The following is a 26,633-nucleotide window of genomic DNA, read 5'->3' on the forward strand; positions in this document are numbered from 1 at the left end:
AGCATTTTATCTTTGCCATTTGAAAGAGAACACTGGCGTGAATAACCAGGAAGTCATGCTGACGTATCTTTGGGATATAATTTTCTTCTAGTAGATCCATTCCCTAGTTCACTCATTTATGCATTCAGCAAATATTCATTTGTCTACCCTTTGCCAGGCGCTATCCTCATGATCTACTGGAGAGGTGAGAGATTAATGCAGTCATAATGCTCAAGAAGAGTGCTGGTCATACGAGGTACATAATAAAAGTGAGTTGAATAAATATATAAAGTGACAGGTGGGTGGACGGATGAACGGATGAATTTATCTCTCACATATCCTTCAGCTGAAAGGAATCCCAAGAGAAATTTAACCTAGTCTCTCATCTTTACCCTTGACATTTTTGAGCAGTATGGTCTGAGGCTTTCAGGAAACCGCAGATTTACTTCTGTGGTCTTTAGGCAGAAAAGAGGGAGACCTGATTTGCTCTTCCTAATGTTACCCTTTGAAATAAAAATAAAGTGTGTAAAAGAGATACCAAGTATAGTCAGCACTGGGAGCAGAGATGCTGGTTGGGATCTATCTAGATGGGCCAGGAGGAATTTCTGCTCATTAGAGCTCTGAGTCAGAATGCTGAGGTTAGGTGGTAAAAATGGCATTGAACTAGCACTCAAGAAGCACACGAGAGCATCCACTGCATCACCAAGGTCAGTCTTAGGTAGTGTATGTGCTGTGTCCCCAAGAAAATCTAGAAAAGCAAGATGATTCATTGGTTGTTCAGTGGCATGTTTTTCAATCTCCACATCTGTGTGATTTTCCAGGTTTCCTCGTGAAATTAACTTCTAGTTGCATGCGATATCTTTTTGCATCCCTTCACTTTCAGTCTGTGTGTATCCTTACATCTAAAGGGAGTCTCTTGTAGGCAGCATGTGGATGGGTCTTGGTTTTTCATCCATTCAACCCCTCTGTGTCTCTGTGTTGGCTTCTATAGAGATGAAGCAACAACCTTTTCCAGTTTTGAAGGAGTAGCCTCATGCAGGAGATGAACCTTGTCATTCAGCTCTGCCTCAGCTCCTGTTTGTCCCTCTAACCTTTGTGCTTGTCCAAGCAGCCTACTACAGTAAGTCCCCTGCATGTGAACGAGTTCCGTTCCAAGAGCGCGTTCGTAAGTTTAATTCGTTGGCGAGTCCAGTAGAGTTAGCCTGGGTACCCAACTAAGACAATCGGCTATATAGTACTGTACTGTAATAGGTTTATCATACTTTTCATACAAATAATACATAAAAAACAAACGCAAAAAATAAAACATTTTTAATCTTATAGTACATTACCTTGAAAAGTACCAGGTATATCACTGCTGCTTTTACACTTGCTTCCAGACATCCTGGGCTTGAAATAAAGATGCTGTACTACTGTCCTCTATACAGTACTGTGCAGTAAAGTACACAAAAGCACAACCACTTGTAGAGGATGCATGCATGTGACCATGTACACCAGATACGTGAACTAACTTACGTGATTGGACACGCGAACGCACGTTTGCATCTTTGAAAGTTCGCAACTTGAAGGTTTGTATGTAGGGGACTTACTGTATGTATTTAATAACTCCTCATAGTTGAGGATGTGGTAAGACCTGTCTGTCTCAAATGGGAGGCTCTCAGAACCTAGATTCAGGCTGACTGCAAGCTAGACCCTCAGGATCAGTTTTTCCTTTAAGTATGTAGATATATACAGTCCTGTGGGACTGTAAGTATAACCCCTGATGCCCACCAGCGTCGGAAGATTTGGAGGGGTCCCCTGGGTGGCAGCTGCCGAAATCAGGGCCCCAAATGAGTAAGTTCCTTTTCTGGGTGATAGTGGTGAGCTGGCGTGAGGCGGAGGGAGAGTGCCAAGGGGCGCTACATTCTACAGCCTACATTCCTTGAAAGCAGCTCCATAGGCCACTAAATGTGAGCCAGACCTGAAGCTAGCCCCTCAGGCCAAAGCTCCAGGACAAGCAAAGAGACCTCCTTCATAGAAAGACTGGGGCTGTGTTTCAGTCTGTTGTCTGTGCGGTGCCCTGGCGGTGATAGCCTGCCAAGAGCTACCTCTCTGATTGCCACAGTCCTGTGGGACCCAGGAATGCAAGTCGCCACCCCCCGCCTCCTCCCTACCCTCCCACCCCTCCATCCCACCGCTAACCCTACACCCACCCCTTCCAACCCTGGCTAACAGAGCCACCAGATCAAGGAGCATCCCTTGGGTGGCAGCCACCAAAACCAGGGTACCAGATACAAATGAACTTACTTAAAAAACAGAAACAGAGTCACAGACTTAGAGAATGAACTTATGGTTAGCCTGGGGAAAGCGTGGTTGAGGGGAGGGATAGATGGGGAGTTTGGGATTCACATGTGCACACTGCTATATTTAAAATGGACAACACACAAGGACCTACTGTATAGCACAGGGAACTCTGCTCAGTATTCTTTAATAACTTAAATGGGAGAAGAATTTGAAAAAGAATAGATGCACGTGTATGTATAACTGAATCACTTTGCTGTACACCCAAAACTATCACAACATCGTGAATCAGCAATACTCCAATATAAAATAAAAATAAAAACAGGATACCAGAGGCAAAAACCAGGGCACTGGATGCACGCATAGCTTGCCTGCAGGAAACACTGGCACCCCGGAGCGTGGCAGAGGGTGAGCATGAAGCCAGCTCCCACCCTCAGAGGTCTCTGCGAGGGATCACAGTCAGCCCCAAGATGCATGTTTAATCAGAAGCCTGCCCCTCGTGTGCAGTCATGATGCTTAGCTAATAGGCCTCCTTCACAGAAAGAAGGAGGACCTGGGCCTGTGGCCTCTTGCTGTGCCCTGGGGGGTGGTACCTGTTTAAGTACTCTTTCTCCATTGGCCACGATCCTGTGGGACCCACAACTATAAGCCCCACTGGCCACCAGAGCCATGTGATACAGAGGTGTCCCCTGACAGCAATCACAAAAATCAAGGTGCCAGATAGAAGTATGAGCTCTTTTCTGGGTGACACCAATTATTATGGTCTCAAGGGACCAGGAACACAGGCTCCCCTGTCCTCCAGAGGCATCCGCAGGTGGCAGCCACAAAACTCAGGGCAGACTTGTGTAAAAGCTCTCTTCTGGGAGATTCTGAAGTTCTGGAGCACAGCAGAGGGAGAGCATGACAATGGCACCCACCGGTCCTCGTCCCCGGAGTGTTCCCGCAGGCTCCTAGGAGTATGTGTAAAATTCGACGCCTGCCTCTCAGGCCGCAACATGCTTATAAGAATTTATCATGCAGGTCTGCTCCTCCTCTTATTTTCCCTGTTTCAATGAATGGCACCACCCTCTATCTGCATGTCATCCTTAAATCCTTTTTCTCCTTCACTCCCGCGTAGAACATCAGTCACCAAATCCTACTGACTTTTCTTCTTTAATATTTACTAAGTGAATCTATTCTCTCCAGATCCCTCACTCCCAACATTGTTTCAGCACTCTTTGCGTCTCACCTCGATTGCTTCCGTAACCACCTAAGTGGTCCTACTGACCCTTGCCTCCCTCGTCCCTGTTTTACATCACATCCAGAACGATGTTTCTGAAGCAGCAATCTGATAGTTTTAACCACTGCTTAAAAGAATGAAACTATTTCTTATTTCCTTTAGGATAAATGCCACCAACCTCCTTACTGTGGATAATAAATTTTCATTTTATGGGTACTTGCTGACCTCTGTAGTCATCTCTCCTCACTCCTACTCCATGTACTTTAAGCTCCAGTCATAAAAAAACAATTTATGATTCCCCAAATGCACTATATTTTCCTTCGTGTCTGTGCCTTTTTGCATGCTGTTCCCTCTAGCTAAAACAGTCTCACCGCCACATCCACCCCCTTCACCTGACGTGTTTCTACTTGTCCTAAAGTATTAGCTTAGATGTTCCTTCATGTGAGAATCTTTCCCCTCTCTCCAGTCTGCATTAAATACAGCTTTTACGTGCCAGTGGCATCCAGTGTTTACGTTTATCATAAGCCCTCATGTCCTTTTATTGCAATCATCTGTTTCCCTCCAAAGGAGGGAATTAAAATTTAAAAATTAAGGCTGGGACTTCTCAGGGAGCTTGGAGAAGGCACTCGAGAATCAGACAGGTTAAGCCTACCCCATTTGTTGACAAATCTTCCATCTTAAGATCCTAGAAGACCAAAAAATTAAGGCTTCTAAAATCAAGTTTCTTAAGGAAACTTAGTTCACATATCCTTAGCACCAGCATAAAGTCTCACATATAATAAACACTTTGTAAACATTTTTGAATGAGTGAAATAATGGTAATGGTTTATTTCCTCTCAAAATATAAGATACATAGTCAAAGCTGTATTCAAAGGAAAATTAATAACTTTAAATACTTTAATTTTTTAAAAATCCAATTAAAATAAACTAAATATTAGCTCAAAGGTTTAGAAATTTCCATGTGAGTTAGAAACAAGGAAATTTCTTTCATTTGACAACAGCTAACAGAAAACAAAAGCAAACAACGTGCTTGAGGATGAAACATTAGTAATGTTGCCTTTAAAGCTGGAAACAAGACAAATTTGCCTGCTGTAACATGATTCAGCATTGTTCTAGAGACATTAGCTAATACAATGCAATAGTTAATAGAAATTATAGGTATAAATATAGGAAAAAAAAGATAAAATTGTCATTACATATAAGTGATGTGATTGTTTACATTTAAAAAACAAAATCGTTTGAAAACTATTCAAAATAATAAACTTTAGTAAGATGATTAGATACAAGATAAAGACCCGAGTGTTCATTGCTTTCCTAATTGTCAGGAATAAACAACTATAAAATATATTTTAAAAGAGCCTGCTTACTATGGCCATAAAAAGTATAAGATGCCAAGGAATAAATCTATCAAGAAATATATAAGACCTACCTACATTGTGGTTAAAAGGTAAGTTCTGGAGTAAACTGCGTGGGTGTGAATCTCAGATCCAGTGTTTACTAGCTGTTGACCTTAGGAAAGTTTAACCTCTCCACGTGTTTATATTTGCAGAAGAAACTACAAAACTATATATATATATGCACTTGTGATTAGCACTTCTCTGTGTATTTAGGTTCTGAGCTAGTTTTGACTTGACCAGCTTCCTCAGCTGTAAGACAGAGCTAACAATGACTGCTTCCCAGGAGTTGGGAATAACCATGAGAAAGTGTCTCAGTGTTCATGGAGCATGTGTTTTGCCTCTTGTAAGGTGCATTGCAGATGTCATGATTAGAGCGATGACATCTCTTTCTTGTCAGAAAGCCTTGCCATGTCTGCCATAGCCTCTCTAGCTGGAGCATTGCAGGGAGAAAGGACATCCTCAAAACCAGTAACCCTGCTGGATCACTGGAGGCTGCCCCAGCTCTTAAGAACGAAAGGAGATTCCTCTTAGTTTCACATCCCACAGCCCAGCAAACTGCTAAGATTTCTCAAGATGTGGGGGAAGAAATTCTTTCAATTCCTCACGCTCCTCTCTGTGTCCAGAGATGTTGCTTACAGTCTGCTCACCTCTACGTTGACCCAAACTTAAAATGCAACACTTCTTTTAGTTCCCTGAAATTATCCTCTTTCACAAAAGCACGGATGAACGAAATCTACTTCCCTAAAGATTTTGTATTCCACCTGAAGGGAGGAACGTTGCATTGCCTTTTGCACAGCGAACCACTTAAACATCCATATTCGATATTTTTGTTTCCAAAAGGCTTCTTTGTGACAACCCACTGCTAGGAATTTCTCTCTGTGTCTCTGCCTCCACATTCATCCAGCTTGATCAGCTCCTCTTTTCCAACCACTCTCCCGTTACCCCCATTCAACTTCAAATTTCTCTCCCTTCCCAATACAGAGCAAGCCCACCCTCTCTGGCTCCTATTCCTTGACTTATATACATAAACCAACCTGGTGCTCAGCAGACCAAAGCCCTTTGCTTCAGCAGCATCCCCCATCTGCCATAGAGGAGCTATAGAAATAGAAAGAGCCGTTTTTCCTATTATATGTGATTAAACCCATTTCCTGACTTGTGGTCAAAATGCTAAATGGTATTTGCATATGGTCCTGTGGCCCTATTCTTAAAGGAGTTTGCCTTTGTCATATTTGTTTTTCTTCCAAAGGTGTCCCTCAACCTAATGTAACTTGGTTGAAGAAAGGAGGATCTCTGAGTGACAATATTTCCTCGCTTTTCAATGGATCCCTGTTGTTGCAGAATGTTTCCCTTGAAAGTGAAGGAACCTATGTCTGTACAGCCACCAATGCTCTTGGAAAGGCGATGGCAACATCCATCCTCCACTTGCTGGGTAAGCGTCAAATTCTTGTTGTCCTTCAGGTGCTTCCCATAATATGTACAAAGTAGGACCTGGTTTTGTTGATTCTGGGGTCGAGGAGTAAACAAGTGGACATTAAATGGTTTTAACTATTGCTGCCACGGCCCACTTACAGACGAGCACTAAATCTAATACTCTGTCTTACCAGTTCTTCTCTTAGAAGGTTGTGACTTTCTTGCTGTTCCTTCTCTGCCTAAGAACCTACATTGGGATATAAACTTTCTGCCCAGAATCAAGATCCTTCATATTCTGCCTTTACATCTGCTTAATTCTTTTTCTTGACCTCCATTGTAGGCTAGCACTAAACTCTGTTCTAGGCAACATGGTTTCCTGCCCTGTGTTCCAAACCCCCCCTCCACACACACACCGCATGTTGCTTCCCTGGAAGTGTGGCTTCCATTCATATTGCTTACCCAGGAAAAGTGCTCATTGCACTCATACTGCTCACTGCCTTTATCATGTTGCCCCAATACCTCCCATCCTGTGGGGCCAACTGAATTCCTATTTCCTGTGTGAATCCTTCTCTGATTTTTTTGGACCTCTCCTTTCTGTGGTCTCACCCCTTGGTCCCTAAGTCCTAACACACATTGGTCTCCAGTTGTTTCCTCTTTCAATTATGTCTTCTCAGCTAAATTGTGGGTCCCTTAATGGTACAGACCATGTCTAATATTTCTTTTGCAGTCCTAACAATATAATAGAGTATGAGGCACACAGTAGGTGCTCAACAAATACTAATCAATTGAGTCTTAAGACACCTTGTAGTGGGGTCAGTATTGTAATTTGGGGAAGGTCATTGCAGTGAGCCCCCGGCACAGGGTGATAAGCTGGCTTCTTCTGCTGCTGTCTGTCAGGGATAAGATCTGGAGCTCACGGAAGTCTTGTCACCAGAATGAGCTTTAACTTGCAGGGGTTTGAGGACTCAATAAATAATACTTCTCTTTCCCCACCAGAGTTTGGAAGTGATTGAGAGTTAATCACAGAAGTCAGTTAGACTGACGATAGGGATCATTTATTATTGTCCTTTGTCTCTCCACCTAACACAGGTGTAAGTATTAAATAAGTGCTTCATAAATGAATAAAACTGAGTCACTGGCAGAACTGGTACGAGATTATAGAATCCACTGACCTCTTAGTTCACAGAAAGGAGGAGGACCTGGGTCTGTGGCCTCTAAGAGGCCTCTAAGAGGATGATGGAAAGAGCTTTCTCCATGGCTTTTCTTGTTGGCAGTTAGAGGAGCCCAGAGACATAAATAGATGGGGAGTTGGAATAGGTGTCATGCACAAAGCACTTTGATGTTCATGAACTCTTTAGATATTTACAATAGCACAGTGTTGGGGGCAGTAATCTTTTATCCCGTTGTATAAATTGAGGAAACCTGCTACTCATTGAAAGTTTGTACTAGAGGACATCCCTGGTGGTGCAGTGGTTAAGAATCCGCCTGCCAATGCAGGGGACATGGGTTCGATCTCTGGTCCGGTAAGATCCTGCATGCCGCAGAGCAACTAAGCTTGTGAGCCACAACTACTAAGCCCACATGCCACAACTACTGAAGCCCACGTGCCTAGAACCTGTGCTCCGCAAAAACAGAGGCCATCGCCATGAGAAGCCCGCGCACCACAACAAAGAGTAGCCCCCACTCGCCACAACTAGAGAAAGCCCTTGCACAAAGACCCAACACAGCCAAAGAGAAATGAATAAAGAAATGAATAAATAAACTTATTTTAAAAAAAGAAAAAAGAAAGTTTTTACTAGAGCCCAAATATATAGTCATCTCTTTCAGTGTTCTCCGTACTGCCCTCCTTGACTCTCAGTGCTGATCAGAAAGGCACTGGTGTACCTCCATGTGGCCCTTCCCAAAGAGCCTCTGTGGTCCTCTAGGATCTTAATATGGAAGATTGTCAACAAATGGGGTAGCTTAACCTGTCTGATTCTCGAGTGCCTTTCCCAAGCTCCCTGTGAAGTCCCAGCCTTATTCCTTGCCTCTCCCCCTCTCCACTCATGAGTCTGTGTGGGTGTCTCAGTTCTGCCCTACACACCTCTTCTCTCAGAAGTCTCTCCAGTCAAGCAGCTCGTGACTTTGGTCACATGACTGAGGAATCAAGAATGTCTTACATCACACAATACACAGCATTCCTCCACCATCCTTCTGCTCTTACACTCATGCACTCCTCACCATGTGAGGTCCCCTGTAAAACATCACCCCTTCTTCTGTTCCCAAAGCTGTCTGGAGGGGAAGAGCCCTATAAGCCCCAGCTGCTTCCTCCAGTCCCTTTTGGAATTCTGGTGAATGTATTTTTTCCTACCTTGTTAGTTAGGCTATAAACCCTGAAAACATGCAGAGATGCTACATGTTAGCGTAGTTAATAACTCTAACTAAGCCCCCGTGGCACTCCGCACACCCAGCCCCACACATAGCTCCCAGATCTGTGTGAGCCTGAGTGTCCTGGGACAGAGTATTCTATTGGAAAGGAATTATTTCCCTGGAGTTGTCGTCTTTCAGAACACCCAAGATGGAACAAGAATTAGATAACTTCTAATTGGTAAACAAGTGCTCCTTTTTTTTCTAAGAACAAAGACAGGCAGTAAACTTCTATTTCCCAAGGACCATAAACAGCATATGCTCCAGGCATCCACACTGAAACCAACAGTAATGGGCCAACAAGAGAACCCCTACCTTCAGGTCTGGGATTTGGGCTTTTTTGTGGGATTTGCTGGTGGTAAGGCATGTGCTAAGAAAAGGAATTAGTTAAAAGACCCTCCATGTTTTGCATTTTGCAATAAGTAAAATTATTCCTAGGCGTCCAGCCAGCTTTTCCCTTCCCCCTCAACCTTCTGGGGTTCAACTTTTTCCTTCCATACTGAACGTTTTTTAAAAAAAAATTCACTCCTGAGGAAGCCCACAGAGGTCATATCCCAAATCTGCACCATTATTTGTGGTAATGCAGACATTGGTTTTCCAGTTGCAAAACAATTGCTAACTTGGTAAATATTAAGAGGGAAGATTTGCTAAGAACGGTGCAATCAATTCTTTCATTTGTCTTCTTTCACAAATATTTTTTTCCACACATATCAGTACTTGGTCAAAAGAACCTAATCTAGATATTTCCAGCTTGCAAAACTCTTTAGGAGGCCAAGGGAGAGAGGTAGAGTTAAGAAAATCAAAAATACTTATGAGAATAAGGTGTAACTTTGTGGGTGTATTCATACAATGAAATATTATTCAGCAATAAAAATAATGAATGACTGATATACAGGACAATATGGGTATATCTCAAAAACATTATGTCAAGCAAAAAAAGCCAAACATACAAGAGTACGTATCATATGAAGTCCAAGAACAGACAGTACTGATGTATATGAACAGAAATGAAGAAGAAGTTGCCTGGAGGAGAGGGAAATTGATTTAAAAAGAGGCAGGAGGAAATTTTAGGGGGGATGAAATGTTATATACCTTGCTTTGGATCACGGTTACATAAGTGCATACAATTGTGAAAACTCATAAAACCACATGCCTGATATCTGAGCATTTTATTGTATATGAATTATACCTCAGTAAAAAAATGCATATATTCTTTTAAAGAAATGCATGTGTGTCCTACCTTGAATCATCAAGGTGTCTTTGTGAAATGTGACAGAATAGAAAGAGTTAGATTTGGATACAGACACACTGGGCCCCAATCCAGCTGAAGGATCTTGGGAAAGTCACTTAGCTTTTTGAAGTGTCCACCTCTGCAAGTAAAACTAATGTAATTCACAAGATGGCCATAAGGATTAAATGAAAATTGATGTTAAAGTGTTTAACTCAGTACCTATCACCTGGAAAATTCTCAATAAACTTAGCTATTTTTTAAATTTGTTTTAAATAAACTGTAATCCTGGGGGGGGGCAACTAAAAATTATTCTCTTCTCCTTTGCAAATGATACCATATGCAACTTAGGACAAATATTCCAAAATCAAAAGGAAAACCGGGAAAACAAGTAAGTTAGAGAAATCAGTCCCTCTGTGAGGGAGCCTGCGGACACAGCTGGTAGCTATCAATTACTTGTGATTATTACAAAAAATCTGGCACTTTCTGTGATCATACACAAATGTGTCATCATCGTGTCCTATCTCATCTTTTTACCAAGTGTCAAAAGTGAAGGAAAAGGCTGCTTGGAAGGGGGATTAAAGTAAAAACCGTTATAATTATTGGAGGGGGTCAGCTTCAACGTTTCTAAAGGAAACTCCCATTTTCACCTTTCCAGATGTCTCCAGGACAAATTATGTATGCACTTTCAGGAATAATCTGAAATTTAGATTCAGAATTAATGGAAAAGTAAGAATGGAATTGAAATGCAACTTTAACATTTCTGCTTAATCCCTGCTCCCTGCTAAACATCTTTCATTTCTCAGCCTGATCCACTTTGGAGAAATAGAACCCACTGGGCATCCTTAGGGCATCCCCTGAGAGACCCTCCACTCTTGTCCTGTTGGCTCTGCTTGGAGAGTCCTGAGGAGCCAGCACACTGCACAGGATACCTCTGCCTTCTCTCTGGGCTTTTTCTGGCAGATCCAGCTGGTCTGCAATAGCCCCTCACCCAGGCTGTGGTCCAAGGGCCCCATTCTGGCTGCCATTCCCACCAGTTATTACAATAAGCTAGCTGAGGGAAAAGGAGATTTAAAGGACTCCCTTGCACCGTATGATGGCTTATTCTCTGTGTGCTACTCAGAGCACCAGACAGGCAGGTAACCAGAAAACAGCTGGCGGTGGTCTTTGGCTGGGTTGTCTCCAGCCCATCATCATTTCTCATGTGTCATGACATTCATTTTCTTTCCGCAGAGACTTTCTGGGAGCTTGGTAGCTGGACACATTGTTCTGCCACTTGCGGCCACTTGGGCGCCCGAGTTCAGAGACCCCAGTGTGTAATGGCCAATGGGCAGGAAGTGAGTGAGGCCTTCTGTGAGCACCTCCAGAAGCCGCTGGTTGGGTTCCAGCCCTGTAACATCTGGGACTGCCCCTCGAGGTATGTGTAGTCATCTCATCAGTACCAGGTTTTGGCTTGTTTTAAAATGCCCAGTCATTTGGATTTAATAACTCGACCACTATGATTTGTTTAGCATGTACCATACAAGGCACTCTGCTAAGTACTTTATGTGGATCACTTCACAGTCACCTATGAGGTCGATGTTGTTCATTTTCTATTTTACAGATGGAAAAACTCCCCTAGGCCGCACAGTTACAAGGGCCAGAATTCAAATTGAGGTAGTCTGCTTTCACAGCATCTGCTCTTAATTGCTACCCAAATCTGTTTCCTGCACTCACAATGTACCTTAAGAGCACAGTAAAGCTGATTTCATGGGTTTACCCAGGAGATAAGGCAGTGGGCCAGATCATGAGAGGCACTAGTTAAAAGCACAGTTCCATAGACTCTACCCCCAGGGGTAAAACCATTACTAACCTTTCTGTGTCACAGGCAACACAAATCAATGGTTTTAAAAATGTCCAAAGTCAAACTCATGATCTCCACCAAATCTGATCCGTCCCCAGTGTTCCAGATCACATTGACAACATCCTGAACTCCCACTTTCCTCTCACTTCCATCCGTTCTTGTCAATTCCCACTGTTACCAGTGGAGTCCAAGCTATCATCATTCCTCACTAGGACCACTCCGGGAGCCTCCTGAGTTTTGTCTCCTTTCTAGAGTGCCTTGTCCACTCTATAAGAAGAACCATCTTTGAAAACACAAACCCATGGGACTTCCCTGGCAGTCCAGTGGTTAAGACTTTGCCTTCCAATGCAGGGGGTGTGGGTTCGATCCCTGGTCAGGGAGCTAAGGTCCTACATGCCTCGCGGCCGAAAAACCAAACCATAAAACTGAAGCAATATTGTAACAGATTCAATAAAGACTTTAAAAACGGTTCACGTCAGAAAAAAACCTTAAAAAAAAAAACCCTAAATACAAACTCATCACGATGCTCCTCACTTGAAAAGGGAACCCTCTTGCACTGTTGGTGAGAATGTAAATTGATACAGCCACTATGGAGAACAGTATGGAGGTTCTTTAGAAAACTAACAATAGAACTACCATACGACCCAGCAATCCCACTACAGGGCATATACCCCGAGAAAACCGTAGTTCAAAAAGAGACCTGTACCACAATGTTCACTGAAGCTGTTTACAATAGCCAGGACATGGAAGCAACCTAAGTGTCCATCGACAGATGAATGGATAAAGAAGATGTGGCACCTATACACAATGGAATATTACTCAGCCATAGAAAGAAATGAAATTGAGTTATTTGTAGTGAAGTGGATGGACCTAGAGTCTGTCATACAGAGTGAAGTAAGTCAGAAAGAGAAAAACAAATACTGTATGCTAACACATATATATGGAATCTAAACAAAAAACAAAAAAAATGGATCTGAAGAAACTACGGGCAGGACAGGAATAAAGACGTGGACTTAGAGAATGGACTTGAGAACACAAGGAGGGGGAAGGGTAAGCTGGGACGAACTGAGAGAGTGGCATGAACATATATACACTACCAAATGTAAAACAGATATCTAGTGGGAAGCAGCCGCATAGCACAGGGAGATCAGCTCTGTGCTTTGTGACTACCTAGAGGGGTGGGATAGGGAGGGTGGCAGAGAGACGCAAGAGGGAGGAGATATGGGGATATATGTATACGTATAGCTGATTCACTTTGTTATAAAGCAGAAACTAACACAGCATTGTAAAGCAGTTATACTCCAATAAAGATGTTTAAAAAAAATAAACAACCTTCCATGCCTTCCCATTGTTCTTAGGACAAAGGTCAAAGTTCCTGGCATAGGGACTGTGTCTATCTTGTTCATTTTGTCCCCCAATGTCTAAAATAATGCCTTGCACATAGTAAGTGCCCAGTACCTATTTGCTGCCTGGCCGAATAGGTTAGTGAAAGAATAAAAGTCCCTGCGTGCTTGGGTCTCAGGCTGCCTTTCTGCCTCATTGCTGTGTCTCCCAGCCTGGTTACTGGATCTCCATCCACAATAGTCTTTTTCGTCCCTTCGATATACCGTTCTGTCTCCTGACTCAGGGCCTTTGCGCATACTGCTTACTCTCTTTTCACTTAGCTATTCTTATTCATCTATATTCAGGAAAACCTTCTAGTCCCCAAACTAACCCAGACCCCTGTGCTATATGTTTTTCTATTTCCGTATCATTCTTCTGCACAGCTCTTACCACAATCTGCCTGTCTTGCCCACGTACTGGACCATCAGTTCTGTGAGACCAAATCCACAGCTGGTGTGTTTAACAAGTTATCCCCAGCACTCAGCACAGTGATTGCCCCATTGTACACTCTCTAAAAATATTTGTTAAAAAAAATGAATGAATGATTGAATAGCATAGTCCCTAGCAGATAATTGACCAATGATGCCATCGACTGAAAATAATGCACAACCTAAAAGTTGAGAGGTATGTTTTATTCGACGGACATTCTGAGGACTTCAAGCTTGGGACATAGCATCGCAGATAATGCTGAGAAACTGTTCTGAAGTGGCAAGGCGGGGAGTGGGGAACCAAGATATATAGGAGTTTTTGCAACAAAAGACCAGGTAGTTGGAACATCAAAAGATTACTGTTAATTAAAGAAAACCAGCTATCTCAAGTTAAGGAATTTAGCGCCTTTGTCTGTATGGGAAGATGCAAGAGTCTGGGCTTACTGAAATCATTCCTTTGATGTGCACCTCCACTATCTGGGGCCAGTGTCCTGTGCTTTCTCATCCTGAGTCTCCTCGGGGTGGTGCACCGTCAGGGCAGCTGTAATGTGATGGCATGATGGCTGCAACATCCTTTGTTTAGTGACATGGCAGGCAATATTTTAGTTCACAATGCCAAAATTCACAGTAAAAACAAACAAAAAAACAAACCAACACAAAAACCAAACAGTAGTAGTACTTACTGAGCACAAACCTGTGAGGCAGACACTACTATCAACCTCATTTTACTGAGGAGGAATTGGAGGTGTACATAATGTTGTAGAGCTCACTGCCCTGTGCAAATGCCCACCCCGGATCCATGATCTGTGCCTTGGAGGAGAAGTGGGAGGCATGGTCACATGAAACAAAAGAGATGCCTCAGAACACGTTCTTAGAAGAGCCGTGGATACCGTGGGCACCTTGACCTCTCTTGCAGTGCCGTAGGCACCTTGACTCTTGCATGAGCTCTTCCTGTCCTTCAAAGGAAGAGCTTGTGCAAGAGTCATCTGTCCCTCAGGAAGCAGCAAACTGATGCTAGAATAACTAGGAGGAATTTGATCCAAGAAAACTGGTTTATATCAATTGTTGATTCTCACAATGAGAATTCACATTGGGAAATTTATCCTTATTTATTAAGTACTCTCAAGCCTTTAGCCACTCCTAGAAAAAACAGAGTCATACACTTTCATACCTAGAAGAAACAGTAGAGATCATCTAACCCTAGATCCCTCTACATCAGGGGTCCTTCACATTTCAGTGCCACGGATCCCTCCGTAGTCTAGAGAAGCCTATGGCTCCCTTCTCAATCAAGGGTTTTAAATCTATAAAAATAAAATATACTTGACTACAGATGAATCCAATTAATTATATTGAAATATAGTTACTGAAGTAGTTTTAAATGTATGATGTAATAGGAAACTTGCTTCTCTATTAACACACTAAATAATAGGATCTACTAGTACAATTGATTTTGAAATGGTGATGAATATAATTGCTGTTTTGGATGCCTGCCACAATTTTCATGTCATGCGAAAGCAGCTGTGATTTCTATTGCTAACAAAATCACACGTATTGCTATTACTACTATATGTTGTTGCCTACATTTTTACAATTGAAGGCAATACTCAATTGCCGTTAGAGCTTAGTGGCAATGAAGATGTAATCCTTTTCCCATCCAAGTCCATGGTTCCCTTGCAGAACAATGGGGCTCAGGTTAGGAACCCCTACTCTTCAGTATCCTGGTGGCAGCTCGAACATCTTGAATGACAGAGCACCCAATATCTCCAAGGTGTCCACTTCCAAGTTCAGTCTTCTATAATCATTATGAACTTTAGGGTCAGATAAATCTAGAAGCAGTCCCAGCTTTCTTGGCATGTTAGTTATGGGACCATAGCTATTTAACCCTGTGGACATCGCTGTCTTCATTGCAAGAATGGGAACAAGATGACAATTACATTAGAAAACATGCGAATGTCTCAGAGCACAAAGAGCACACAGGTGATTTAGTAAAATCTTCTTCCCTTTGCTTTCAGTGAGTTGGAATCCACCTTTTTGAAGTTTCCACCTAATTTTGCCCTAGCTGTACTCTATGAAGCCACACAAGTCATGGCTCCTTACATACTTGAAGACGGCTATATCCCACCCCTATGCTGGTTGTCTCTACGTGGTGATTCTGTTGCTTCTCTGAGTAAAAGAAAATCTGAGCATATGGCTGGGAGTTATCTGTGCTGCTGCCCATTCCCAGAGAGACGTGTGAGGGCCCTGAAACAGTCATCATCTTAGGATCAATTTTTCCTTTGGAAGGCACTCCCTGTTGGATCTGTCCTGGCAGTCCTTACTAAGCTCCTGTAGTTTTTGTTCTTAGGTGGTTCACGGGCACGTGGTCAGAGTGCTCTGTGTCTTGCGGTGAAGGATTCCGCAGTCGGCAAGTGACCTGTAAGCGGACGAGAGCCAATGGAACTGTACAGGTGATGCCTCCGAGAGCATGTGCCCCCAGAGAGAGGCCTCTGGGAAGAAGCCCCTGCTCCAGTCACCCGTGTGTTCCAGGGCTTATTGAACCAGGGAACCAGGTAATGCTGACAAATCTAGTGTTTTGAAAGTATGATCATCTACTATAATCATACACTCCCTGTGGTGAAACCCATGCATCAAAAAAATAAAATTAAAAAAGAGACTTCCCTGGTGGTCCAGTGGTTAAGATTTTGCCTTCCAGTGCAGGGGGTGCGGGTTGGATCCCTCGTTGGGGACCAAGATCTCACGTGCCTCGCGGCCAAAGAACCAAAACATAAAACAGAAGGAATATTGTAACAAATTCAATAAAGACTTTTAAAATGGTGTACATCAAAAAAAATAAAATAAACCCATGCATCAGGGCCCCTCCGCACAGGGGAAGAGGAGAGCCCAACTGCTGCGTGACAGTCATGAAACTCAGCTGCACAGGGACCTTACCACACCGCGCACAGGCTGGTTCACGGGAACTTCTTATCCTTTCATGGGCCTCTCTGTTGTAAATAACACAGGCTGCAGGGACCAAAAGTTCCCCTCGGCCCTTCTGAATATGTTCAGTAATGTTAGTGCAGGAAGGTACTTCACACTTCCTGCATTTCTGCCCTGCAGTGCAGCAGTAGTTGCTGCTGGGAGTCATTGTGCTAATTCCCTTAGGTCATTTTCCCCTTTAGTTGTTCTGATTAACTCCAAGCACTACATGGCTACACACTTGTCTAACTGGAAAATGCACAGCCCCAATTCTGTGCAGGGACGATGCAAAGCAGAGTGTGATACATCTTTCTGGAGCATCAAGTTTATTAACTAGAATTGGAAGAACCAAGGAGTTCTTCGAACAAGAACTATCCCCCTCCCCCACCAACACGGAAGACAGAAGAGTGGGGGAGGGGAGACGTGCCCCAGGAATGACAGTCCAGTCTCTGAAGTTTCACCCAGGTGGGGATTGAGGGGCGGACCTGCAGCCATGGTGGCCTCTTTTTCGGTCGCCTGGGCTGCTCCGGACCATCCTCTGAGCTGGCCAGGGTCTTGGATACGATGCTTCTGAAGGCCGTGCATAGAACACACTCATCTTCCACTGGACCGGGTCCCAGGGAGCACAGCGGCCTGACCTTCCTGCCTCAGTCATCCATGGGGTTCAGATGGGCTCACTTTATTATGACGCCTCTTGCTGGGCAGCTTGCAACAAAGGTGTTTTAATATAAAGTTCCTGATTCTCCCAGCCACCCCTTGCTTTTTCTGGCTGTGGCCAGAGGGAGTGGATGAGGACATACTCTCAGGCTGCCCAGCGTGGGAGGACCTTCCAGTGTTGGACACCCCCGGGGGGCAGCTGGTTCCCTCTGGGGCTCCAATCCTGCTGCTGGTGGAGGGGGATGTCCCAGGGCCACACTGGTGGGCTGGGCTGGGGGTGGCAGTCATCGACTCCAGGCTGGGAGGGGGACAGGCAGGCTCACTGGTCTTCTGCCCTGCCTGCTGGTCTTCCTGCAGCTGCACATTTTCTCCCTGGTAGAGCCACCTGGTTAGCAGGGTGGACAACTCAGGGCTTGAAGAAGGCTCACGTTCACTGCCACTGAGGTCCCTGGAAGGGAAGGGCCTCACAGTTATGATGGAGGACCCCACCATTGGTTTCATGGAGCTCACACTGCCTGTTCCTGGGTCCTGGATCTGATCGCGAGTCATGCCCAGAGTCCTCACCATTGTCACCCCCGGGTCCTCTTCACAGCATGGCCGGAGTGGCTCCTTCTGGCCCATGTTCACCCATGGATGCCTCATGAGGTCAGGTAAGGTGCCTCTGTCACTGGGGTTGAGGGCAATCATTTTTTGTAATAGACCCCTTATCTCCAAAGACAGGTAAGGTGGGATGGGGTATTGCCCTTGTAGGATTTGCGTCCGCAGCTCCTGGACGTCTTTTCCCACAAAGGGCTGGCACCCAGTTACCATGATGTAGAGCACTACTCCCAGGTTCCACACGTCCAACGCAGGGCCGCTGTAGCTCTGCCCCAGCAAGAGTTCTGGGGCAGCATACGGGAGTGTGCCGCAGATCGTGTCCAGTTTGGCAGTGTCATCACACTTGTTGCTGAGGCCAAAGTCTGTCAGTTTTATATTCATGTTGGAATCAAAGAGGAGATTCGTTGGCTTCAGGTCCCGGTGCACGATGCCCCTCTGGTGGCAATGATGCAGAGCAGAGACCAGCTGCTGGAATGGGCTTCGGGCCTCCGCCTCTGTCATACGGCCATGGATCATTAAGTAGCTGAACATGTCCCCCCCACTGAGGTACTCCATCACGAGGTACAATGTCTCCTCCATTTCAATCACCCCCAGCATTTTTACAATATTGGGGTGATTCAGAGCCCTCATACTGAACACTTCCCAGAAATGTGCCTGGAAAGTTGAGAAGCTCTGACGCCTTTTCCTAATGACCTTGATAGCCACCTGTGTCCCGGTCACAATGTGCCGGGCCAGCTTCACTTTACCGAAGCTGCCTTCACCAATGGTGTGGAGGATCTCGTAATCTTCAATACGAGCCTCCTTGTCAGCAGAGTTGGCTGTGAGGTCCTCCATCATGGTGACCTGCTAACTACTCTGAGCTGTACCAACAGCGCTAACTAGTACTAACTACACTACCTATGCTAATAAAGTATTAAGTATACCAACTACACTAACTATACCAACAATACTGACTATGCTAACTGTACTAATCTTGCAATACTAACTAAAATTAAGATAAAAATGAGAAAAAGAACAAAGGAAAGCAGAAGAAATGGAAAAGAAACACCAAAAAATTGAGAAGAACAAATTTAAAACTAAAATGATAAAGAGAGAAAAATAAAGAAAAATGAGAAAAAGGCAAAGAACAAAGAAAAATGAGAAAAAAAGGGTAGAGAAAAGAGGGGAAAAAATCAACAAAATGGCAGAAACAAGGAAAAAACAAGTTAACTGTGGGTCCAAAGCCGTCAGGTCACCAAAAGCAGCTTCCTGGGCTCTAAGGACAAAACACCTGGGCCCAGCTGGGGTCTCTTCTAGGGTTCTTGTGAATTACATCACAGTGGGGCACTCTGAGGTCAGAGCAGGAAATGGACCCATTACTGCTGGGGATAAACCACAGTGGTTTTCTCACTTTTTGAGTTCAAGGCCCCTTTACACTTAGGAAAAAGGATCCCAAAGAAATTTTTCTGTACGTGTGTTATTAGATAGTGGTATTCACTTTGTTATAAATTAAAATCTGTGGGATACTTCAGTGGCCTTTTTATTTCTAGTTTGAAAATGTGTAATAGTTTTAAAGACCTCATAATGTCTATACTTGAAATATTCAATTCCTTTTCCTTAAATTCTGGTCTCAAAATAATGTTATAACTTAACTGACTTCACGATACTATACGAAATGTTCTGTTGCATAAGACACGATCAGGTACGTTATGAAAGTCTATGAAGCTGAGAGAAGATTTGCCAGGAAGGTCGTGAGCAGATTTCTCATCAGGAGCCTCGGAGGCCAGATGGCATGGCTCAATGTACTCGAAGTGTTGAAGGAAAGAAACCGTTAACCAAGAATCCTATATCTAGCAAAACTTTCCTTTGAAAATGAGGGAGAAATCAAGACATTCCCAGTTAATCAAGAGTCGAGAGAGTTCTTAACCACCAGACCTGCCTGCCACAGGGAGTTCTTCAGGTTGGAGTCAAGGACCCTGGACAGTAACTCAAAGCCTTATGAAGAAATAAAGACCTCTGGTAAAAGTAGATAGACGGGCGATGAGAAAAGCTAGTACTATCGTAACTTAGGTTTGTAGCTCCACTTTTTGTTTTCTATTTGATTTAAGAGACAAATATAGAATAAAACACACACACATACAAATCATCACCTTGTTTCTAATACTGTCTTTTTTAATTTGTGGGAAAAGTCTGATTGGTCTCTAAAATGAATGTATGCGTCTGACCTCAAGGATTGCATTTGGAAATCATAGTGTCTCTGTCTCCAGTACAAAGGTTAACCAAGGTCGGGTCCCTTTGAATGTCGCAGCTCAATAACAAGCTACAAGATAGATGGATTTGAGGCAATAGGGACAAGAGCAGGCTTCAAGAAAAGGAGCAGAGGAACACTAGTAATATGTGCACAGAAGTCTCAGAACCGGTATTCCAAATACCACCTTGAATGCTATTATAATAAAAAATACCTGGGAAAAAATGCTTAAGAAATGTGTAGTAGACCCTGTCTTAGTCTGCAGGGCACCATAAGAGAAAAACCACAGATTGGGTGCCTTAAACAGCAGAAATTTATGTTCTCCCGGTTCTAGAGGCTAGAAGTCCAAAATCAAGCTGCTGTCGGGGTTGGTTTTGGTCAGACTTCTCTTTCTGGCTTGTGGACAGCCACCTTCTAACTACATCCTCACATGGTCTCTTCTCTGTGCACACACACACAGAGTTCTGGTGTCTCTTCCTCTTCTTATAAGGACACTATTCCTGTCAGATTAAGGCCCCACCCTTATGGACTCATTTAACCTCTAACCTCCTTAGAGACCCTATCTCCAAATGCACTCACATTGGTGGTTAGAGCTTCAATATATAAATTTTGAGGGGATACAGACAGGTCCATAACATTATGCCCTTTGGTGCCCCCAAAATTCACGTCCTTCTCATGTGCAAAATACACTCACCCCATCTCAATATCCCCAGAGGTCTTAACCCATTCCAACACCGATTCCAAGTCCAAAGCCTCATTAAATTTCACTTGATCAGGTATGGGTGAGAAATGACACATAAAATTAACCATCACAGAACCTATAAAGAAAAATGTAACACATTGTTGAAACACATAACAGAAAAGTTGGAACAGTCCATTCCTTTAAATGAACTGAAACATGTAATTCCAATTCAGATTACAGTAGAATTCTTTTTTCGGAATTTACGATAGTTTTGACATTCATATGGGAGAATGAGTGAGGACAAGAAATTTTTAGAAAAGCAAATTACCAGAGGTGTAGAAAGACTTTCCTTATCTGATGTCAAAGCGTGCTGCAAAGCTCTTGTAGTAAAATAGTGCAGCATTAGTAGAGGAATAGACGTGAGTCATGGAATATAATTAAGAGTACAGAAACAGACCCATGTAAAATGAGTTTAAAGTTCAAAGGCAGCTCATCATAGAGGGAAGAATAGTTCAAAAAAAATAAATAGTATAAAACTACAGAAAGTTTTTTTTTCCAGACATTAAAGAAGATCTAAATAAATGAAAAGACATCCTATATTTATGGATAAAAAGACTTAATGTTATTCAGATGACAGCATTCCCCAAGTTGATCTACAGATTCAACACAATCCCTTTCAAAATCCCAGCTTTTTTGCAGAAATTGACAAGCTGATCCTAAAATTCATATGGAAATATAAAGGACCCAGAATAGCCAGAACAATCTAGAAAAAGAACAAAGTTGGAGGGCTCAGACTTCTCAGTTTCAAAACTTACTACAAAACTGTAATAATCATGAGAGTGTGGTACTCGCATACCATAGACACATAGATTGATGAAAGAGAGTTGAAAGTCTGGAGATAAATCCATGTATCTATGTCATCTGATTTTCTGCAAAGGTGACAAGACCATTCAATGGGGAAAGAATAATCTCCTCAACAAATGGTGCAGGACAACTGAATAGCCACATACAAAAGAAAGAACTTGAATTCCTAGCCTACAACATATACAAAAAATTAAGTCAAAATTTATCAGAGACCTAAACTTAAGAGCTAAAACAATAAAGCTCCTGGAAGAAAATGTAGCCATAAATCTTCATGCTTTGGATTAGGAGATGGTTTCTTAGATATGACACTAAAACATAAGCTACAACAACAACAAAAATAAATTGGACCACATCAAAATTAAAAACTTTTTTTGCTACGAAGGACATGATCAAGAAAGTGGACAGCCCACAGAGTGGGAGAAAGTATTTTAAAATCATATCTATGAAAGGGAACTTGTTTCTAAAATATAAAAAGAACACTCAAACTCAATAATAAAAACACAAATAAACTAATTAAAATATTGAAAAGGATCTGAATAGACATTTCTCCAATAAAGACTTACAAATGGCCAGTAAGAACAGGAAAAGATACTTGGCATCATTAGTCATTAGGGAAATGCTAATCACAAAGAGAGATAGTAGTAAGTGTTGATGAGGACATGGAGAAATTGGAACCTTAATACTTTGCAAGCGTGAATGAAAAATGGTCTAGCCACTTTGGAAAACAGTCTGACAGTTCTTCAAAAGGTTAAATGTATGGGTTACCATATGACGCAGTAATTCTACTCCTAGGTATGTACTGAAGAGAAACGAAAACAGGTTCACAGAAAAACCTGTACATGAATGTTCATAGCAGCATTATTTATAAGAACCAAAGAGTGGGAATAACTCAAGTCAAACCCATAATAAAACTCCAAAAATTGGAAATAACTGACAGATAGATCAAATGTGGTGTATTTGTACAATGGAATATCATCTGGCCATTAAAAAGGATAAAGTACTAATATGTATTACAAGGTGATGAACCTTAAAGACATTATGGTCAGGGAGGGAAGGCAGACACAAAAGACCACATATTGTATGATTCTATTTATATGAAGTGTCTACAGTAGGTAAATCTCTAGAGAAGAATGTAGCTGAACAGTTGTCTGGGCCTGAGGGGGAGAGGCCATGGGAGGAATTGGGAGTAGATGCTAAAGGGTACAGGGTTTCTTTTGGGGATGGTGATAATGTCTTAAAATTGATTGTGGTGACGGTTGCACAACTCTAAAAACCATTAAATTGTATACGTTAAACAGTGACTTGTACAGTATGTGAATTATATCACAATAATGTTGTTAGGAAAAAAAAAAAGATTGTATGAGGGAAATTGGTCAACTAATGTTAAGAAAAAAAGTAAAATGAGAGCCCAAACTCACGGCGTACATCAGAAAAAATTCTGACTTGATTAAAGTGCTCAGTGTAAAAGTAATTAAACTGGACTAGAACTATCAGGATGGGAAAGACCTTTTCAAGCATAAAACAAATTACAAGAAAAATTAATAGGTGTTATGAGTACAGAAAAATTTAAGAACTGCATGTCAAAATATTTTTTTTCTGTAATTGAACTCACCTCAATACATAGCCTTCATTTTTGCTCTGAGCAGGAAAACCCAAACTTGCCCATGGCTTATGGTTTTAAGTATAGTCATTTCTGAACCTAAGCCTGGTCAATTACAGATTGGCCCTGTCCTTTCCCCTTCTGCCCAGAGGTGGTCTAAGTTTCTGGGGGAAAAGAGGAGGAAGGGAAACTTCTGGCTCTGAAGGAGGGCTGTCTGGTCCTTAGAGCTGGGCTTACATCCTCCCTAACTTCCCTCGGGGACAGCTGATCCCCTGTAGCTAGTCCTTAGCAATGCCGCCGCAGCACATGGTTTTGGAACCCCAGCAGCATGAGCTCCCAGTGTTGTTTATACTGCATTGTGCTTTTGTTCCAGTGTCCTGGACGTTGCCTGGGTCGCGCTGTGAGGATGCAGCAGCAGCATCATATAATTTGTCAACACCCCAACCGTACTGAGTCCGGCTGTGATGACAGGAGGTACCGGCCCCGCCCTAGGGCAGCACACAACCTCTGCCACCTCAGTAGTGACTATGACTGCCTGAAAGTGGCATCATCTGTCCTCTATACCACCTCTCATAATGGACAGTTCCTACTAAATTATGATTTCTCATGGTGCCATCCTCAATAGTATGTATTATACCAAAATACTCATTAACATGTACTATTTATCATCACAAATTATTTGGATGTTCAACATATAGAGACACCCCAAAGAGAAAAGAAAAAGTAGCATTGAGAATAGACAGGTATTTTTCCCTCTATATACAAAGTTGATGAAGCCTAATAATATTTCATTTAGGCTTACAGATTAAATCTGTAACCTAGTGTTTTCTATGAACTACATTATTCCTTTGTTTAGAAACTGTTTGATTAGGACGTTGGCACAGAATAACGTCCAACGTTATTAGCAGAGAATAAAATTTACTTTAGCAGAGAATAAAATTAACTTTTATCTTAAGGGGCTTACACAAGAAAAAAATGCTTCCCTCTTTTATAAAAGTCTGAGCTGATAGATGATTTAGGGGTAGAAGAACTTTGTTCCCTGAGGTCACTCAGAGGTCACCCAGACCCCTTCCGTCTGGTGACTCCACCACCCCAGAGGAGCGTGCTCCAGCCAGAGAAAGTGAGGAGAAAGCCAAGAGGGCACACTAATGGGGAAATTTGGAGTTCTACCACTCTCTTCTTGTGTAACCTTGGACTACCTAACCTCCTAGTCTGCACAATGGGGTATTATTGTCGGTGTGAAATTATGCTAGGTTTTTTCTTTAATTGAAGTAGAGTTGATTTACAGTGTTGTGTTAATTTCTGCTGTACAGCAAAGTGATTCAGTTATACACATATAGACATTCTTTTTTTTAAATAGTCTTTTCCATTATGGCTTATCATAGAATATTGAATATAGTTCTCTGTGCTATACAGTAGGACCTTACTATCTATCCATTATATATACAAACTTACATCTGCTCACACCAGCCTTCCACTCCATCCCTCCCCCAACCTCCTCCCCTTTGGCAACCACCAGTCTATTCTCATATGTCCGTGATTCTGTTTCTGTTTGAAAGACAGGTTCATTTGTGTCATATTTTATTTTATTTTATTTTATTTTTTGGCGGTACACGGGCCTCTCACTGTTGTGGCCTCTCCCATTGCGGAGCACAGGCTCCGGACACACAGGCTCAGCAGCCATGGCCCACGGGCCCAGCCGCTCTGCGGCGTGTGGGATCTTCCTGGACTGGGGCACGAACCCATGTCCCCTGCATCGGCAGGCGGACTCTCAACCACTGCGCCACCAGGGAAGCCCTGTGTCATATTTTAGATTTCACACATAAGTGATATTGTATGGTATTTGTCTTTCTCTTTCTGACTTACTTCACTTAGTATGATAATCTCTTGTTGCATCCATGTTGCTGCAAATGGCATGATTTCATTCTTTTTATGGCTGTGTAGTATTCCATTGTATATAGATACCACATCTTCTTTATCCATTCATCTGTCAGTGGACACTTAGGTTGTTTCCATGTCTTGGCTATTGGGTGCATGTATCTTTTTGAATTATAGTTTTCTCCGGATATATGCCTGGGAGTAGGATTGCTGGATCACATGGTAATTCTATTTTTAGTTTTCTGAGGAACCTCCGTACTGTCTTCCACAATGGCTGCACCACCTTACATTCCCACGAACAGGGTAAGAGGGTTCCCTTTTCTCTGTACCCTCTCCAGCATTTGTTATTTATAGACGTTTTAATGATGGCCATCCTGACTGGTGTGAGGTGGTACCTCATTATAGTTTTGATTTGCATTTCTCTAATAATTAGCGATATTGAGCATCTTTTCATGTGCCTATTGGCTATCTGTATTTCTTCTTTGGACAAATGTCTGTCTAGGTCTTCTGCCCATTTTTGGATAGGGTTTTCTGTTTTTTTTGTTGTGGTTGAGTTGTGTGAGCTCTTACTTTATCTTGGAAATCAAGCCCTTGTCGGTCGCATCATTTGCAAATATTTTCTCCTAGTCTGTAGGTTATCTTGTTTGGGGGAAGCTTTGATTAATTGGTTTAGTGTGAAGCACTTAAGCAGCCTTGGTCATAGAACATGCTCACTCTGTGGCTCTTCCTTCCTCCTCCATATCCTGAGTCTTGCTGGAGAAAATGAGATGACCTTGACAACTGGCTCTGTTTCTATTTTGAGCCTTCAGTAAGGTTTGGCAATGTAGGGTCAGCTGCATTTCCTATTCCCAAAACAATTCCAGCCAGAACCATTCTCCTCAAATGGAAAATGTCTGGAACAGCTGCCCTTATTCTCAACAGAAAACCCAGTTTCCAATATTGTTCGGAAGACGGAGACCACACACAGATTGATAGGTATCATCCCAGATGTTTTACTTTGCACGCTCAAAGATATATTTATATTACAAACACCTAAGTGGTTTGAGCTTTCTTTATAACATACTGGATATATTTTTCTGAAACTTGTTTTTTCTGCTTATCAATACATTATAGAGCTATTTCCCATCCAAGTACATGAGTCACTTTATTCTTTTGAACTGTTGTACTTAATATTACCTCTCTCCATTGCTAATGGACATTTGATTGTTTCCAATTCTTTTGCTGTTACAAACAAATGCTGCGGTAAACATCCCAGAACATCTTTATGCACAAAGGGTAATATATTCTTATGGGATAAATTTTAGATATGGACTTGAATTGACAGACATGCTCATTTGGACACTACTAAATAACCATCAAAATGTCTACACCAACAGTATATGAGAGTCCCCCTTTTCATCAACTTCATATAGGTTTTTCAGTATTTTAAAAATTTTGCCAATCTGATGGATGAAAAAATATCTTATTGTAATTTGTACTTTTCTGGTTACTTTTTATATGACTTTTGGCTCTTTGTACTTTTTCTCCAACCCATCCACCTTTTTCCATCTTTACCACCATCACCCCTGGCCAAGCCACCCAACTGGTCTCCCTGCATCCA

The 26,633-nt window shown here is 42.5% G+C and overlaps 1 protein-coding gene across 1 annotated transcript in view; it reads left to right on the top strand.

The window, feature by feature from the left end:
• The window catches only part of ADAMTSL3 (ADAMTS like 3), a 371,609-nt gene that overhangs the window by 339,347 nt on the left and 5,629 nt on the right, over nucleotides 1–26,633 (top strand). The window contains 7 exon segments of the mRNA XM_007470069.1: nucleotides 6,122–6,304; nucleotides 7,472–7,488; nucleotides 8,908–8,959; nucleotides 8,962–9,012; nucleotides 11,153–11,336; nucleotides 15,918–16,122; nucleotides 23,529–23,629. Of these exon segments, the coding sequence (XP_007470131.1) occupies nucleotides 6,122–6,304; nucleotides 7,472–7,488; nucleotides 8,908–8,959; nucleotides 8,962–9,012; nucleotides 11,153–11,336; nucleotides 15,918–16,122; nucleotides 23,529–23,629 (793 nt within the window).

This window comes from Lipotes vexillifer, unplaced genomic scaffold (assembly GCF_000442215.2).
Source record: "Lipotes vexillifer unplaced genomic scaffold, Lipotes_vexillifer_v1.1 scaffold532, whole genome shotgun sequence".
NCBI classification, from domain to species: Eukaryota; Metazoa; Chordata; class Mammalia; order Artiodactyla; family Lipotidae; genus Lipotes; species Lipotes vexillifer.